Raw genomic sequence first — 18,482 nt, forward strand, 5'->3', positions numbered from 1 at the left:
AGACAAGAGTGCAGTGCAAGAGTGTCCACTGTGATGCGGAGAAGCAGCGGCTGAGCGTGCGTCTGCGTGGACAAGAGAATTTAAACCGGACCATCACTTGGGTGGAAGAAGAGGTTTTCAGCCCAGAGCAGAGCGAAGAAGGAGGAGGAGGAGGAGGAGGAGGAGGGTGAGAAAGACTCAACGAGAGACGGAGAGAGAGGAGAGACGGGACATCAGAGCGTGGAACAGGTTCTTTCTGCAGCACTCACACTTAGCAGACATGGCCAACTTTGCCGGCATCTGGAAGATGAAGAGGAGCGAGAATTTTGATGAACTTCTCAAAGCTCTGGGTAAGACTTCATCTTTTTTTTTTTATTTCAATTTTTTTTTTATACTCTGCCACCTTCTCTTCGCTGTCCTCCACAGCCAGAGCTCCATCCCTGCGTGAGGTTGACATATCCATCATGTTTAACGAAGGAAAGGGCTTTTCTTGTTCCTCGAGAATGGCATGCTTGACTCCCAACAACATCATATTGTCTGGAGGAGCTCCCTGGGAGCCGGAGGCAGAGATTGAGGAGATGCTGCTGAGGGGGAAACCCCTTGATTTTGCAGGAGATAAGAAACAGTGGATGCTAAATTCAAGCCTAAACAGACGTGGTATTGTTGCATGAAGAGAAGGGAAAGGGGGGGGGCACAACATTATTCATGTTAAGTATTTAAGTAGGGCATGGATTAGCGATGCCAGGGGAGGTCTTTGGAGTCCAGTGTTGCTCTCTTGTCTCCTGTTTTTGTTGTTTTCTTTTCCCCATTCATTTTCACCCGTCTTAGTCTAAACTGATTGTTTTGATGGTTTAGATTTGGACCAGTTTAACTGGGTCATTCAATTGTGTGTTGCAGCGTTTCGTCACGCCGGGGCTGCTTGGACAGACAGGGCGCCGCAAAAGGCCCGGCGTCTTTAGAATAATGTCAGAAACCTTCTGGGAGAAGTCCCACTGCGAGTACACAGAAAGGCTTCAGCCACGCCGCAGGAACTGTTGACACTAAACTGGATTACATTTCAAACTTTTTGGACACAAATGCCACAAATATTTGCACCATCTGGGCAGGTTGGGTGAAACAGGGGAGTAGAATCAGGGTGGTGAAGCTGAAACAATGTGTGCACTGATGTAAGACTGAGTTCACTACAAGTCTGAGAGGCTTGTGCAGTATGGCCGTGGTCTATTTATAAATGACGTTTTATTAAACTTACCAGCCATGCATGAAAAGTTGGTCACACACTACATGTTACATTATAACGACCCCAGTTTCGATGCAAAATATGAACAAATCGAAAAGTCACAAACTGTACTTTTGTATAAAAAGTGCAATAAAAATCATGGTATCCTCTTTCTATTTAACCTGCAGCATCGAAAGAGTCAGAAATCCACTCCAACAATAGTAATGTACAACAAAGGCATACTTGGCTTCTGTTAAATAAAACTACGGGGTCCATTTTTCCTAAGAAGGGACGACAGAACTCAGACTTCAATTGTCTGTTTCCTTTGCATTAACCTGAAGGACTGATGTCCCGGGACGAGAGACACAGAGAAAACATGAAGGAGAAGAATGTTGCACAAATCGCAAAAATGTGGGATGAAATTCACCTGCAGTCACTTGATATTTTAATCCAACGTTAGTTTAATAGCGAGACGACCTCTGCTACATAAAACAACACATATGGTTCTTGGTTTCCTATGGATGCACGAATATCGAGCAACAGTTGCACAAAAGTCATTTGTGCGTACAAATGTAGGATGTCCCCCAAGTCCAGCTCAGTACTCAGTAACATAACATAGAGCTCACAAAGGAAGTGCAGGTGTTGATGGATGATGAATCTAACCGGGACAAACATGCAGAAGGAATAGTTCTCATACTTTTTAATTCAGAGAAACTAAACTGAGGAGGGTTTCAGACACATTATGATTGAAATGATCCTGAAAATTCAAACAAATGTTGGCGAGGCCTTTCTATTCCCACGAGGAATCGACCAACCCTTACAAATATTTTGAGTTACTGTGAGCTCCTTTGCTAATTGGGTTATCCATTGTGGGCAGCTCAATTACATTTAAGGAGTAAAGAAGCTTGAAAATAAGATCTTGAGCCCCAAAAACCCCAGAGCAGGTTCAACATGAAAGTCTTTGTAGACAATTGAAGCAAAACTCCTGAAGTCCCCAGATGATTTCAGCTCCTCCTGAGTTTGGTTTATCAGAATGCATTAACCACATCTGTGGGAGCAGATCACCCGATTAGCTCTTACATAAGGGCTGCGTCCCCGCGAATGAGAGCTGCGATGGGCAACTAATGAGGACTCCTGTGCTGCGGCGCCGCCGCTTCCTATCAACATCCACAGTATATAATTATCTGATGACTCAGAGGTTCCCCGACCGTAGGAGGGGGATTTTTCTATCCAGTTAGTGGTTAACAAAGCTGTTTAAACTGATCAGGCTCTTGCACGTTGACAGAACAGGCTCGGATTTCATCAGAAAACACCTGCACACTTTATGTCTCATTCATCTATATGGAATCGGCTGAATTTATGTGAATTCTAATCATGAAATGCTAAAAAAACAAATAAATAGAGGTTTGGTGAACATGTGTGTATAAAGAGCTGCAGAAACTTGTGCTATAAAATGTTGAAAGTTATCATAGTGAATATTCGAAGTAAAATCTCAACGCACTGGCAGTCTGTGATGCCACAAAGTGCCCCATGTCTGACGTCTAAATTACAAATTCAGTTCAGAAGAGTAAGTAATTCTCTTGAAAATGAGAACTTGAAGTCTGGCTCTCTCTCTCAGTCATGCATATTTAATGCTATAAAAACACATGGCGTGATCCTCACATCATGGGTGGGGTCGTGTAAGCTGTCACATCACTGTTGGTTTTTTCAGGGTGTTGACCGTTCAAGCAGGACCGCAGTGATTCTGGGACGAGATGATCGCTCACATCAAATAATTTTTTGGGGAAAAATCTGTAAAATCAAGCATGATTGTTTGGAGGGAAACGGACTGCGATTGTATGAATCAATACACTTTGCTTGCAGGTAGGAGAGAAAAATGATCTATGCAGGACTTTGGCAGGATAAGAAGCCAGATGGCCTTGTAGAGTCACACCAGGCAAACAGTTTTTCACAAGTGTGTCCAGTGCCATGTACAAAATCACCAAAATCTCCACAGGCGGTCAGGGAGGAAACGTCTGGCATGAAAAAAAAAAAAAAAGTGGATTTCTTTGTCAAAAATCTGCAGAATTCTCTCAGTTTTGGAAACAACTGAGGTTTCTGTCACAGCTACGAACACATTTCTGTAGTTCTTGGCTTCGGTCAATGCCTTGCACACCAATGTAAGGGGACACACAGTCTCTCTTTATTTGAAGGTCATGAGATGATGGGAGCTGGCATGTTTGCCCAAAGAGGTTCAGAGCTGGGTGGGGTCAGATTAATACTGAAAGCTGTTTTGCAGTCAAATCTGGATCATACAGACACACACAAAAAAAGACCCTCTTCTCTGCTTCTTGGTTTTTCTGGTGATACTTGGACTTAGATTTTCTTCATGCAATAACACCTTTCAAATTGACAAAACCTTTTAGAGATCCACAAGCAACCTGCTTTCTATGTATTCACTGACGTCTTTTGACATTAACATGCTACTTACTGATAATTGTTGGTCACAATGCAGCTATAATTATTGAAGTTTCTATCGGCCTGTTACTTTTGTTGTGGATGAAGAGAGTTGGAGAGCTGGTGTCTCATGGAGATTCGGCATTTGTCACACCAACTAAATAAACATTAACTGTTCTGTCGTCTCAGCTATTCTGTTTTACATTTTATGTTGTTCAAGAAAATGTGCCATACCAGATTCTGCATAAGCGCTGAAAACTCTTCATCTGCCACAGAACGTTGAAAATAATAGTCTAATACTGACTGAGTAACTGAAACTGACCTCCGACTGACCGATGTAGCTTTAACTGAACTTAATGAGGGAATCAGTCATTAGACTGACACACACACACACATGCTGGGGGCTCAGCTGACGTGTCGCAGCAATACATCTGTGTACACATCACTAATGAAAGAAAGAATGAATGAATTGTTCATTTAAAATGTAATAAGTAGATAAGTAAATCAACGAGAGTTACTTTTCCAAGCTTTCAACTCCAATACTAAGGAAATGATTGTATTCAAGTACAGATTTTCCCTCTGATAATGACGGGCAAGACGCAGAATAAAATGCCACGTCTTCACTTCTTGATGATCCATAAACAGAAAAGCACAATCTTCAGTCTTAAACACGATTAAAAAAAAATAATCCTAGAAAGTGTGTTGTAGTTAGTCATCATGGGTGTCAAACATAAGGCCCGTGGGGCAAAACCAGCCTGCAAGAGGCTCCAAGCAAATGGTTATAATTTCAAAGAATTTTTCTTTTCAACAAATTTCATAAGAGTTGCGGCCACAACACAAGACTGAGACCCAAGCTGAGGTATCGGTGATTCTGGAATAAAACCGTATTGCGATCAAACTAGCCTCAAACTCTGTAAAAATCTGCTTAATGCAACAGTTTTTTTGGGGGGGGACCTTTCTCTGTATTTTGCACCAGAAAGTTTCATTAAAGTTGACTTCATGTTGACATTGTTTTAATTTGCAGTAGTAATTGTTTGTTTCTTGTGACAATATAGACATTTTCATCACAACAAAGAAAAACTTTGAAGTATAATTTTAAAGGTCATTATGGCACTATTTCACCAGCCTCGCCCCCTCAAGATGACATTCAGCAGAATGTGGCCCCTGAACTAAAATGGATTTGACACCCGTGGTCTACAGGGATATTCTGTGCTGTGGAATTGTGTATAATTTGTCAAATCTGTTGATCTAAACTACTCCTCCTCCTCCTCCTCGTGTCCCTTCAGGAGTGAACGCCATGCTGAGGAAGGTGGCCGTGGCAGCGGCCTCCAACCCTCACGTGGAGATCCGTCAGGACGGCGAGCAGTTCTACATCAAGACGTCCACCAGCGTGCGGACCACCGAGATCAACTTCCACGTGGGTGAAGAGTTCGACGAGGAGACGGTGGACGGACGGAAGTGCAAGGTAGGACGGCAGATCAGATGTTTTTGTTTGATGTCTTTGCCAAGGAATTATACACACTGGATCAGATATCTCCATGCAGTCCCATAAGACAAAAAATAAAAATGGTATTGAATAGAGTTGGACAGTTTCAAAGTCAGAAGCTTTTTGGTGGAAGGTGTTTCAATGGATCACGATGAAGGCTGTCATAGACTTGATCCACATTGATTTATAGTCTAATTCATATAGTTCAGTATACAAATGCATCACCTTGTGTTTGTAAGTGACTTAAAATTCTTTTAGGGATCGTAGCAATTATTTTCCCTGTGATTTCTGCCATTTGAGGGTCCACGAATATCTATCGACTGTTTCATCCAGTTTGAGGCTGGAGCTGATCCCAGCTGACTGTGGGTCCAACAGATCCAATACATCACAATGCAGAACAGCCATCCACACCGAATTCGCCTAAGAGAGAAAACACACAGACTTACAGGGAGAGCATGGGGGGGCTTTTCTGTGTAGCGTTTGCATGTTCTCCCTGTACTCCTGTTTCCTTCCATGGTTTAAACATAAGGTATAAGGTGTCTCTGAGCTGACTTCACATTGTCTGACTCTGTCCGCTGTGAAGGACTGATGGCGTGTCCAAGGTGACATTCACTCCATGACACTATAAGATGGTTAAGCAGGTGTAGAAAAATGACAGATAGATTCCTGCCTCAAACTTTATGGGCTTTAAAACTCAAACTTGACCATCACTACGAGTCAAAGACTGCTGGATAATCAACCATGGTGTACCGCCAGGTTGTATCAAACATCTCCATCACGCTCCATCCATGTTGTTGTATTCAAGGTAAATATGAAGGGAATACAGCTAATATGAAAGGCCGTCAACATTTTCTGAGACTGTCAGTTGCAACACATTTCAAGAGGACAATGAATATAGAAATGCTTAAATATTGGTTGATTGTCTTTCAAGTAGGAGAAGTCTGTGATGTGTGGATTACAGATCACATAAGAAAAGTGACTTTAACTTCACCACAATGTTTATAAGGAATCTGGGGGAGCGATCCAATGAAATATAATGGTCGTTACCACTTGCTTCCAGCATTGTCCTTAACAGAATTTCAAAATCAGTTGGTCAATCTGACCAGATATCACATTTAATAGACTTTTCTACTGTTCACATCTCTTCGAGTTTGTTTCCTCGGCTCGGTCCATGCTATTGTTTCTGAGGGTTCAAGGAAAAATGAATACCTGCTTGCTCCATCGCTCTATTGGTATCATGCTCACGTCTGAGCGAACAGACAGACTGAAGCCGGAGCCGGGATGGTTGAGATTTTCTCTCTGAACCTCTTCAGCTCTCGCAGGGTGGGGGTGTGGCGGTGGTGGGGGGGGGGGGGGGGGGGGGGCACGCTCCCACCTCCATAAACACTCAGAGCTTCTTTTATCTCAGGGAAAGTGTCAGGCGCTCCAACAATCCTGGATCGCACAATAAATAATACATGCAAGGGGGAAAAAACAATTCCCTAAGAATCTGAAGTATAACAGTGAAACACGGGGAAAAAAATCTTTTTTCTTGATATGATCCCAATAATACTGCGACAAACTTCATTTGAAAACCCTAAATGAGCTTCATGTGTATTTCCAATTTGTGTAAAAGTATATAAATGTCCAATATAACCATTGTCTGGAACAATCATACTTTTTTCCGTGTGTATTTGTACAGAGACAAATAAACAGCATCAATGAAATCCACACACAAACAGAGGAAATAAGGTACTTGTTCTTAGTTTTCTTGGGTATTTAGTTTTTTTGATCACAGTCACTGATACTAAACAAAAGCAGAAGATGATGCCACAACCTATTGTTTTTATTTTTTCTAAATATTTTAAATGTAATTCACAGTGTTCTATATTTTAATATATATTTAACAAGTTTTAATTGTGACGTTAGATTGGATGTAGTTTCTTCCTCAGATTTATTGATAGAAGATGAATAAAGGTTTGAAACACTACTGATAATTGACATAGTATCACAATAACAATATTTCTACAGAAAAAAAATTATTTTGTACAAGGTTATAAATGATTTCTACTTTTGTACTTGACTACATTTTCTAAAGTGCAATATGTATATATTTTTTTTAACTTTTAGTTACTTCACAAAGTGTAATTATGAAAGTAAATATACAGATTTTTAAACACAAATTTCTTTGCTTCTTCTTAAGTTCAGAATTTCAGTACAGTTTCCAACTTAGCATTGGTGAGCTGATCTGATCTGAAATGCAGATTCCTGTATTTTGCATCAGGACACAAAGGTCTCATCAGAGAAAAAAAGAAAACAAGTAACGCCAAGCAAAAAATACAGGACGTAATATACAAACCATAACATCTAATTATCAGAAAAGAATAGGAAGTTATCTAACAGTTTATTATATGCCAGAGGTTACTCTGAATATGTTGGTTTTTGATTGATGGGACAAATCTCTGAATTAAATGTGAAAGAAGGAAGAAAATCTGTGCGTGTGAGGGAATTTATTCTCCACCACTGAACGCTGAAGAATTCAAGATGCCAACATTCTAATGAAGAGAGATGATAAAACAAGCCTGCATTCATTCTCCAGACGTGTGTTTATCTGCCGAAAGCTGGGGAGAAGGTCCATCTTGTTTTTGGTAATGAACTCGTGATCCATCGTTTCCCCTCCCAGGTATCAGACAAAACACAGCTGACTCAATCTGTAGGAGACACTGGAGTTTGCAGTCAGTGAGAGTTGCTGCTGCGGTAAACTCATCTGAACTTCCAGCGTGTTGCAGTGAAGCAGAGGAGCGTTACATAACAGTAGAACCAAGACGTCAATAAAACCTGTCCAGCTTTTCTCCCAGCAGCAAAAAACTGAAAACCTTCTGATCTCTGTAATGCGTTGAGCGTATATTAACGTTTACACCTGCATACACTCTGTGTGAAAAGCTCCCAAATGAGTCAAAGCTATTTGTAATGCGACACATGCTGGAGCTAAATACGTTGGCAAAGTGTGAGACTTTGAGCTTTTTGCTTAAAACTAGTCTTATAGAGACTATAAAGTATTATTATTTTACTTCATCCATATGAATTCTCATATTACTCAATGGACTAGTATTAGTACTGACAGAAACTAGAAGAGGTCAGATGTTCTCCACAGACACTTTATTTCATCTTTTTCATACAATCAAGGAGAGAATTAAAAAATCCAACATGTACAATTTGAGAGGCTGAATCATTGTAACATCTTCAGCTGAGTCCCACTAGGATTTATTTCATATCAAACAGTGAAGGAGTTGCCACAGTGCTGTCATTTTTACTGGAACATGAAGATTTAATGAAGTTTTAAGTCTATATAATTTTGAATAGATAGATTAGGACCCTTGCATGGCAGCTGCCTCCATCGGTGTGTGAATGTGTGTGTGAATGGGTGAATGTGACTAACGATGTAACGCTCTTTGGGACCGCTCAAGCAGTTGAAAAGTGCTACATAAGTGAAATCCATTTACCATATAAAAGTCATATTATTGTCTCTCTGAGCGTTCATTCTGTTCTTTCGTGATCAGTGATTATCATTGTATTGTCATTGAAAATGAGAAAGAAAAGAATTAAAAGAGAACCAGAGTAAAAACATACACTACATCAACAAGAGTCAAATCAAATCGTATCAAAATAAAATAAGATAAAATGTTACCACATTACTGTGTATTAAACGCCAGTCTGAATAAATAGGTTTTGAGCCTGGCCAAAGTCGGTTAAGGTGCGTCTGTCGGGGGGCGGTTTGTTCCAGAGTCTGTTTATACTTACTGGACTCTAGCGACTTCCAGTAGCAGCTGATTTGTGGACCTTAGCATATAACACACAGATGAGCAATAACACCCCATCCCTAAACTCTGATTTACACTGTTTATTCTACATATATTTTGCTTTCCATTCATTTTCTATTAAATGCCATATATCCCTCTATTCTAATCAAAATCCCTACTCATCAACAAGATTTCTATATCAGATTAACTGGCTCCACTTATTAATCTATTTGGCTCAAAACTGTCATTTCAGCCTGCATGATAGACTTTATTTATTTATTAATATAATAGAACAAGAAATCTGTAAATTCAGTTTCATCCCAGATCATTTGTTTCACTTCAAAACATTTTATTTTCATACAAATTCAGAAATTGTGGATATTTATATACACACGGACACAATGCATCCTTTGATGTATTTGTATATTGTGTGTATAATGCTACGGTAAAGTAAATTGTAATTACAGTTGCAGAAGACTATCACAGACAGATAAAAAAAGGTTGAAAATAGCAACCATTGCGTGCATTTTTTACATCCTGGGCTCCAACAGGCATAAAGGAACATTTGATATTGCTTGATGTTATTGTATAATCTCTCTATTGCATCATGAAGGTTAGAATTGTCATGTTTGATCTTATTAAAGGTGCAGCCAGCCGCTCCTTCTCTCCAGGCTTCATGGCCGCTGGTCTGAACACCCAAACATCATTTTAACCGCACCCACTCTGTGCCGTTTGTTTTCTGGTCTGAGCTACACGTTGCAGACAGTCGGAGGAGACTTGACCTATTTTGGTCCCGGGAGACGTGGCGACTCCTTGTGTCTGAGCCCTGGGGCATGCTGGGTTACTGGGCAGGGCCAGACAGGCTCTCAATGTGGCTTTTCGCCACATGTAGGCGTCTCTGCCACCGAGTCGAGTTGTCATCACACATTTCTCACACGGGCTTGTTTGGCTGAGAGCGCCGGCATCGCAGCATTTCCCTGCGACATGTTTTTGCTTATAACACTGACCAGAGCCGCCAGGCCGAAGTCACTGAGGGCAGAGAGCTGAGTTTCAGTGTTTTGGCTCTCAAGCACTTTGGATTGATAAAAGAAAACACAATGACCATAAGGTTTAAAAGGCTTTCAGTTTTGATCCAAACAGAGCCCAACTTAGGGCCTTTTCATTCATATTCTATGTCCATCTTCTTTCAGACTACGCAGCTTTTGAACATACTATTAAAACGGCATCATTGCTAATGAAGGAATCCTCCCAAATCTACTGACATCTATGAGAAAAATGTTCCAACAGGATTCAGTTTCAATGCTGAGGAAAACAAAAATAAGTGAGAAAACGTTCAGAGTGGTAGCAGGATATCAGTATATAGCAACAACTTCTGTGTTGCATGACAATAAGATCATGTTTTGTTGTCATTTACTTGATTGCAAGTCTTTTTTTTTTTTAATGATTTTTTTTTCACGATTCAATATTGATCCAGTAAGGACCTCTACATTTTGACAATGATGTCATAGCATCCATTAGGCGCATCAAAATATTTTGATGCTTCCTTATAGTATCAATATAACATGGCGGTGGTAGTTTTTTTTGGTGATCTTACACCAGACTGCAGATGAAGCTGCAGGAGTTACTGGCTCATGTTGGGGGGGGGGGGGTGTTTGGGGTGTTGGCGGACCGTCAGGTGGAGCAGGTTGGGACGAGGAGGGCTAAGCAGGATTTGGCCGAGACGGTCTGCACCTGTGGTTAAAGGGCTTTACACACTGATCTGAGCCTGGTGAGGAGCAGAGGGCTGATTATCACAGCCACAAGGTTAAAAAGCTCCAGCTAATCAGTGCGGGAGATGAGACGGCCGCTGCTCACTGCCAGGAGGGAAAAGTGATCACTGAGACAGACAGCAGACTGATGGAAGTCATCATGAGGTCATTATCTCCAATACACAAGAGTATTCACAGGAAGAAAGCAACACCTGTAATATTATTTTTGGGTAATGTATTCAGTCATCAAACATACCAAACAATATTCTCATTTTTATAAACTACCCTTCAAAATGACGTAAACATGTAAACATCTGGATACTCTAGTTTTAAAGGTACTTAATGGATAGATATTTCGCTCCATTGTTTCCACAGTAGAAGTGTAAGATGAAATAACAGTAAAAAAACAACAACAACATATTGACTCAAGGTGTAAATACAGATGTTTACGAAAGTGATTTTCATTCTCTAGCCGGATGAGGGTCATCGGCAGGTTTGATGAATGTAGATGAGGACATGTTGTTCTTGAATCTTGATGCTTTTGCTTCACGGTGACAATATATGTGGATCGATCACACACACAGGCAACTATCAAGAGCAGTACAATCACACGCGGAGACCAACCCAGGCCTGAGAGAGTGACATGAAAAGGAAATTAAATGCATCCAGAGTGTGTCCTTCCTTCACTCAAACCCAGCTGTGATCCGGCGCTCTGTGAGGATAAAACAATGTGTCGTGTGTTGGGAGTCAAAGGTGGAAACTGAGTGGGTGTGGATCTACGTTGTGAAATGACATCGCAGAGGAGATCATTTATATTTTATTTTTGTGCATAAAAACACAGCTGAGTGTTCCCACTGGTGAAAAATGTTAGAAATAACAAAGTGAAGACTTTCTGTTATTTGAAATACAGCTAATTGAAAGGGGACACTTCTCTATGTAAATTTACATTTGCTGGCAAATTTGTTGTTTATGAATCAGAGTCTATTCAACTATCTCTGTATGGATGGATGGATGGATGGATGGATGAGTGGATGGATGAGGGTTTATCATTAGAAGGTGATTTAAACATGATTTCTTTATATTATAATATTCCAAAACATGCACGAGCAAGACTCCCCTTCAGAACTTTTAGAAGTATTCCAACTTTCCAGAATGTATTTGACTGATGCTTTACACTGTGTGATGATTTCTTTAATCAATTTTGTCTGCTCCTGCGTGAACATGTGCCGTCCTTAACAATCACAGGCGCCATTTGTCTCTGTGAATGATTTGAAATATTTTTAATAAAGCAAGCTAATGTCATCCTGAAGCGCCTGGGAAAAAGCGATGAACATTGACATTACCAAGATAATGTGATCAAACTGTGTGGGAGAGATGAGTACAGAAGCTCAGGGAATGGGTTATTACAGGCTGAAAAAGAAGCGTGGTAAAAGTCAATGTATGAACTTTAAAAGCAGCAGGAAACGAGATTCTCTCCTGCTCTTCGGACTCACTGGTCGCATCTGATTAGCAAGAGACGCTGAAGCGAAGCCAAAGACTGTGAATATCCTCAATTAAAAACAAAACAAAACTCAAGAGCAAAACCAGGCGCGGGGTGTATTCACCATGGTCTCAAATGTGTGTGTACAAGCTCTTTGGATTAAAACAATAAAACTACACCTGGGAATTTGTCTGTGACTGAGAAAAATCCACCGAACTACCCGAGACCGACGCCCGGGCCGAAATGGAGCCGTGACTAATTGACTCTCTGGATTCCGGCTTTATTGGGGAAAAACTCAGAAGGAAAGCTGTAGAAAAGCCCCGCTGGTTTTCTGCTTTTGGCAGAGTGTGCAGACGGCAGCCCGCAGGGATCCACCATGGCTTCCCCTCACCTTTGATATGGTGATTAACATTTGCCTCTGAAGAGACCGCTGCCTCATCCAGAACTTTTTTTTTCCACACAAAAGAGAGAAAAACTACCAAGTTTCTACATTTGAGACGCCTAATGTTTTATTTTTTGTTGGATTTGAATGTTGAGTTGAATGAAGCAGTGAAGTGGGATTACTCATTTCATACATAAAAGTAAAATATATTCTATCCAAAACAAAAACAGACAAAGACAACAATTAGTCCTGGTTTGTTAAGATTTGAGGCAAAAACTCATGAAAGCAAAAACATATTGGCATGATGGACTAAGACTGCAATGACAGTCCGAACTTAAAATACACCTCAATATAAATTCCCACCAATGTTCAGACTGAACAGCAAGATTTAGAGATTCATAGAAAATGTGTCATCAGTAGACCCGAGTCATGTCATTTCCGTTTGTAGTTTCATCATAAAAACCTGTCATTTAAAATGCTACGTTTACTGTTGAATCTAATGCGAATCTCATGTGACCACATTCTAAAACACGGTTAAGCATACGATATGCAAGTATAAGATAGTGTTTGCTTTAGAGATAAGAGTGTGGAAAATTACTCATGAGAAAGTCATAGTTTTGTCATAGAATTTAGCATTCAATTTTTTCTTTCATAATATATCCACTAAGCCATTAATCGTTGCTTAAATATAAAGTTAACCAGCAGCAACTATAGAGAAGACAAAGAGTGAAGAATGCAAATGACTAAACCTGGCACTGTTGTGTGTCTAATGAATAGGTTTAATGTAGTTATAATTAAATAAAGTGTATATGCCATGTTAATTGATTCACATCACTCGAGAGTTGCTCAACTTTGGGTTTCCCCCTCTCTGTGTGCAGATTCTGTGCTAGATTCATCCACCTACAGTGGTTAAATATTCAAACTATTGGCCCAGAGAATATCATATTCTAAACAACTCGTGGTCTAAGGCTAATAAAAGTTACTAAAATTTAAAGTACATGTCTAATTGTCATTTCAAAGATGAAGCTGCAGGTTAATTTATGCAAAAGGAGGGAATCAACTTCCCTGACTCTGGGTAAAGTTAAGAAATACATGTCTAGCAAATTTAAAATGTCATGTTTCTGCGATTTCAAAATAAGAACCCATAAAAATGTTGCTGATATATTGACAATGACATAAAAAAAAAAATTTTCCCTAAAGATGGTCTCTTTAAAAGAATAACTTGTGTGACGTTTGATGCGGCAAATGAAATGTGGAAACACCTTATGGATCCAACATGATCTATCATCTCCTTTAAGTATAAAGTGTTGCCACGGGATGACTTTTGTCTTGATCTTCTTGCTTTTCATCACAGTGATGAGCAATTTAAAGCAGTTACTTCAAGAAAAATAAGTCAGATTCTGAGTAATCCCATTGAGGTCATTTGAAATGTTACTGAAATGAATTAGCGACCTTTTCCAAGCCCCGGTGTTGAGAAGAGTTACTGTTTTTTTCTTCTCAGTCTGCTGAAGATTAATGATGCTGACTCATGATGTCATACTTACACAGTGGCCATAAGTGTATTATTATAATTGGACATATTTCTCCAAGTCGGCCGCAAAATTGGTTTATCATCAGTCATCAGATGTGGTTGAGGTCAGAACATTTATTGTTTTTGAAATACTCAATTATTCTGTTGATCTCCTTGAGGAATATTTTTAATCTGTACTCAACCCACCCTGTTCATAGCCTTAACCTTAACTACACTGCAGTGGTGATGTAACTCCCATTCTCCAACCTGTTGAGAGATTACCCGATTGTACATAAAATTACTAGTTTATGAGAACTTAACATCCCCATACCATCCCTAAACTGTCACCACAAAACTGAAAGCTTTTGGTCAATATTATCCTTATACATCTACAGATCCATCAGGTCAATCAGTGTCCATTAATATTTTCCAGCACAAACAGCGGTGGAAGTTGATGAGAAAGTAAGTCTGTATGAGCATGGTGTTGTGGTGGTTGGCAATCTTGCCTCTCCAGTTTGAGTTTGGGGGTCTTTATGTTGTCCAGGTTCTCCGGTTTTCTCCCCACAATTAAAAAACAAACAAACAAAAAAATTAAATTTTGGTCAATTTGTGTCTGAGTGTGAGTATGACTGCCCAGTGTATCTATCCACGGTCAAATGGGATCAGCGATGGTCTCCCCATGATCCTAAGCTGGATAAAACAATATATAAGATGTATCAGAGGCTATTTCAGGAGTTTTTCTATCTGTCATACAGGTTTCATGATCAAACCTTCAGTGGGAAGTTAGTGAGTACAGCAACTTGAAATGTTTCATCATGTTTTTCCTTATATTTTCAAAACAGACTTATTTCAAGATGTCTCTGACTGACTATTCATGCTCGGTTAAACCTGCACATAAAGCTATTTCCCTCAGATCGTGATGTTAACCTTGACATCTCGTCCCGGCTCATTCTGCCCGCAGAGCCTCGCCACCTGGGAGTCAGAGAACAAGCTCTACTGTCAGCAGACTCTGGTGGATGGCGAAGGCCCCAAAACCTACTGGACCCGAGAGCTGAGCGGAGATGAGCTCATACTGGTGAGAACAAACTCGACATGTCTGAATATGAAACAAAAAAAACCCAATTCAAATAACTTCAGTGGCTTTATGAAGTTCTGGATCAGGTGAACCAAGGAGAGAGAGAAACGTAGCAGTGCAGAACATCTTTGGATGGGGGAGCTCATCTGTATGGTCCGCCTGTTCTGGGACTTGTTCTCATGGAGACCCAGAAGACATCAGCTGCATTAAGATGGGATTTTCAGGCAGCTAGTGTACTCTGAGAAATGGTTAATGAAACGAGGCAGCGAGTGTATGAAGTCACCCGGGAGATTCATCTGTAAAGGAAATGAGGGAGGCTGTTTCCCAAAGGGCCGAGCTTTCATCCACCCCGCGGAGAGACGTGAAAGGAGAACAAGGGGAGCTGCTACGCTGACATCGCGGTAATACCCGCCGTATTTAACCAGATTAATATGGGCAGGAGTCAATGGGTCCAAAGCCCCTTGAACGATGAGCGGGAGAGAGCGCGGTCCAAGACCAACGCACCGGACGAGTGGTTCTCAGGGACTCAACGCTCCCACGCTCTGCTTTGTTGGTGTTCGGGTTCCTATTAGATGAATGTCCAAGGCTCGAAACAACAATATGGAAGGTTTAAGCGCTGCAGAGTCATCACAGGATGTTTGTGTAGCTTTGTGTCAGAGGACAGAAGCAAATACTGAAGAGGAGAAAAGGGTTTGTAATGAAATACTCCGCTTCTCGAAGCTCCTCGTAGTTCGGCCGGACACGAGCTGAGAGGGCAGCGCATGTGAAATCTTCTCTGGTGCTCTGAGTGATAAAAGCAGAGTGTGTTACAGCGCCTGCCCCGCTGATGACACTCTGGCCCCGCTGCCCCGGAGGAGCTGAAACATTCACACTCTGATGGAGATTGATCCGCTCATGCTGCGACAGCAGACCCCAGAATTCTCTGCTCTTCTCACCTCAGTTCTCTCTGCACGCCATCGTCACACAAAAAAAAAAAAAAAAAACCCTTGCCACCGCCACTCGGTCCTCATAGAGGAGCCGCAGAATCCCGGGTCTGATCATCTCTAATCTGCAAAAACCTGCAGGAGGCCACATCCGTCCGCCGTTTTCAGAAAGGTGCACGGCGTGAGACTGTCTCTCGTTGCGTGCGACTTGCATTTGTTGCCATGACAACTGCAACAAGTGAATGTCGTCATCTCTCACCTGAGACGTCTGCCCCAGTTTAGGTGCCACGAGAAGCATGACAGTGTCAGTGTGAGCCTGAAGGACAACATCAATGTATATTAAATAAAACCAATTATGGAAGCTGGGAAATTAACATTTCCAATAAGTTGCCCCTTGGACACTGTTATTAAAGTTAAACAGTTTAAATTCAAGTACAAATGATAACAAAGCAAACAAATCAACACAAAGGCTGTTGTGCAGATAAAGTATTTCCTTATGATGAAATCCAAAATAAAAGAACTATAACAGACTGAGGTGGAAAGACGTGGTCCATCAACCTTGAATATGGGGGTCCTGAGTTTGAAGCCTTGTGGTGGAAATAAGGGCATCCAGCATTAAAAAGAACAAAGTAATCCATGTTAAAAGTTGTATTTGAAGGTGGATGACAACACTCTGTGTGACCAGGTCATCCTAATGTGATGACTGTTTTAAATACAGCCCCCAAATGTGTCCTCCGCTCCCAAGATAAAGGACAACCAAGGATCCAAGAAATCTATCCTTCACAGCATCATAAAGTCACAAGACACGGTGGCATGTCTTTAGTGACGCTAATAGTTGTATTAAATTAGCGGCTAAGTTACAAGTTGTAGAACTTCTGGGAAATTTCAAACTGAGGTATGATCTTAGTGTTATTCAATTCGGATCAACACAGCTGAACCAACGTGATCCAAGTGTCAGATTAAGCTTCTGCCTTAAGTAACAAACAAAATAAATCACCCACCATCATTTTTCTTTAAGGCTCATTCCACATATAGTGGAGGTAGCGAGAAAAAGAGCCCAGACATTCATGTCCATTGCAAAGTGTTTTGCCCATCTTCGATACTTAACCTTATAAGAGGACGGAAGCAGTGGTTGCTCGGCAACCAGAGGAGGCTTCAGGGTGAAACTGAATCCAGTCATAAAAATTTGGAATGTCCTCAATGTCTTTTGAGCATCCCTCCAAACAGTTGGTTAGGAATATCTCACAACTCAGACTGCAAATGTTGAATTTGAGATGATAGTTCAAAGAAGGACAAAGACTCCTGAAGCGATGATCTGACGTGTGTGAGCCAGTTCACACTCTCAGACTGTTTACATGACTTGTTTAACTGGTTGTGATCAAAAAACTAATAAAGCACATTAATGCAAGAATGTAGTTTTCAGTGTAGCTCTCCTGCTCATCCCACAAGTGCACATTTTCTTACAAACGCGGCGGAATTTAAAGGGGAATTATTAAAACCAGAGTTCAATCAATATAAGGTTTATAGCCAGAAAGCATTAGGAAAACAAAGAAATGATCTACAGAGCACAAACAACCTCACTTCTTTTATCTGTTCAGCTTGGCAGCTTGAATACGGTTTACTTGAAACAAAAGATGAACGTATCATACAGTTGAAGATTTGCATCTATTGACAATTTGGTTAGAAAGTGACAGAAGACCATTTGTAGAGGATGGAAAATAACAATTTGACCTCTGACCTGGGTACTTGCTTGTACACTGAGAGTTTCCTCTTACTGACTTCCAGACCCTCCGAGTCACAGAGTGGGCGATTTTTCATCCCACCTGTTGAAAGTTGTTAAGGTAAAACGGTTGTGGATGCAATAAAATCCCCAAAATGCCAAAATGATCTTTGTGTCTCTTCCAGACTTTCGCGGCGGACGACGTAGTGTGCACACGGATCTACGTACGGGAGTGAAGCTCTGCAGTCCTTAACCCAAACAGCCCAATGGCACGCTAACAAGCTAACCAGCTAACACATTTTGCCAAGTCCCCTGTGTAATGTCTCAGCATCAGTCTGCATAGTCTCTACGAACAATAGCAGTGTTTCTATAATCTGGTAATCGGTAGTGAGTCTTGTGTCTGCAGTTCTGGAGTGTCTGTACATCTGCAACCCTGCTGTCCATGTAGGTTTAGCCATCAGCATTCATATTTGATGAAGGGAAACAATTAAAGAAGACGTGGGAATAATCGTGTTTGAGTCTTTTTCTTATCGACATGAATTTGTATTCGACTAATGAATCAAACTCTACAAGACAGCTTGAGCAAAATGTTTGAAGTTTATGAAGATACAGGAGAAAACATTAGAACGGATCAAAACGAACTGAAAGTTGAAATGAAAATAATGGAATACACAAATGAACGCTAAGATTTGAGCATAAATGCAACGGATACATAAATATATGTGAGCATATATAAATGTAAAAAAAA

At 40.7% G+C, this 18,482-nt stretch overlaps 1 protein-coding gene across 1 annotated transcript; it reads left to right on the forward strand.

The window, feature by feature from the left end:
- On the forward strand, positions 1–18,247 carry crabp1a (cellular retinoic acid binding protein 1a). The gene is made up of 4 exons (XM_080474371.1): positions 1–329; positions 4,918–5,096; positions 14,978–15,091; positions 17,920–18,247. Exons 1-4 carry the CDS (start codon positions 260–262, stop codon positions 17,968–17,970), a joined length of 414 nt encoding a protein of 137 aa, XP_080330497.1. The 5' UTR covers positions 1–259; the 3' UTR covers positions 17,971–18,247.
- Positions 18,248–18,482: the final 235 nt, after the last annotated feature.

The sequence above is a fragment of the Lipophrys pholis genome (genome assembly GCF_963383615.2).
Source record: "Lipophrys pholis genome assembly, chromosome: 11".
Classification (NCBI taxonomy): domain Eukaryota; kingdom Metazoa; phylum Chordata; class Actinopteri; order Blenniiformes; family Blenniidae; genus Lipophrys; species Lipophrys pholis.

Coding starts and splice junctions, on each gene's coding strand:
- crabp1a (XM_080474371.1), top strand. CDS start 260: ATGGCCAACTTTGCCGGCATCTGGAAGATGAAGAGGAGCGAGAATTTT. Junction 5,097..14,977: donor TGGACGGACGGAAGTGCAAG/GTAGGACGGCAG, acceptor TTCTGCCCGCAG/AGCCTCGCCACCTGGGAGTC. Junction 15,092..17,919: donor GCGGAGATGAGCTCATACTG/GTGAGAACAAAC, acceptor TGTCTCTTCCAG/ACTTTCGCGGCGGACGACGT.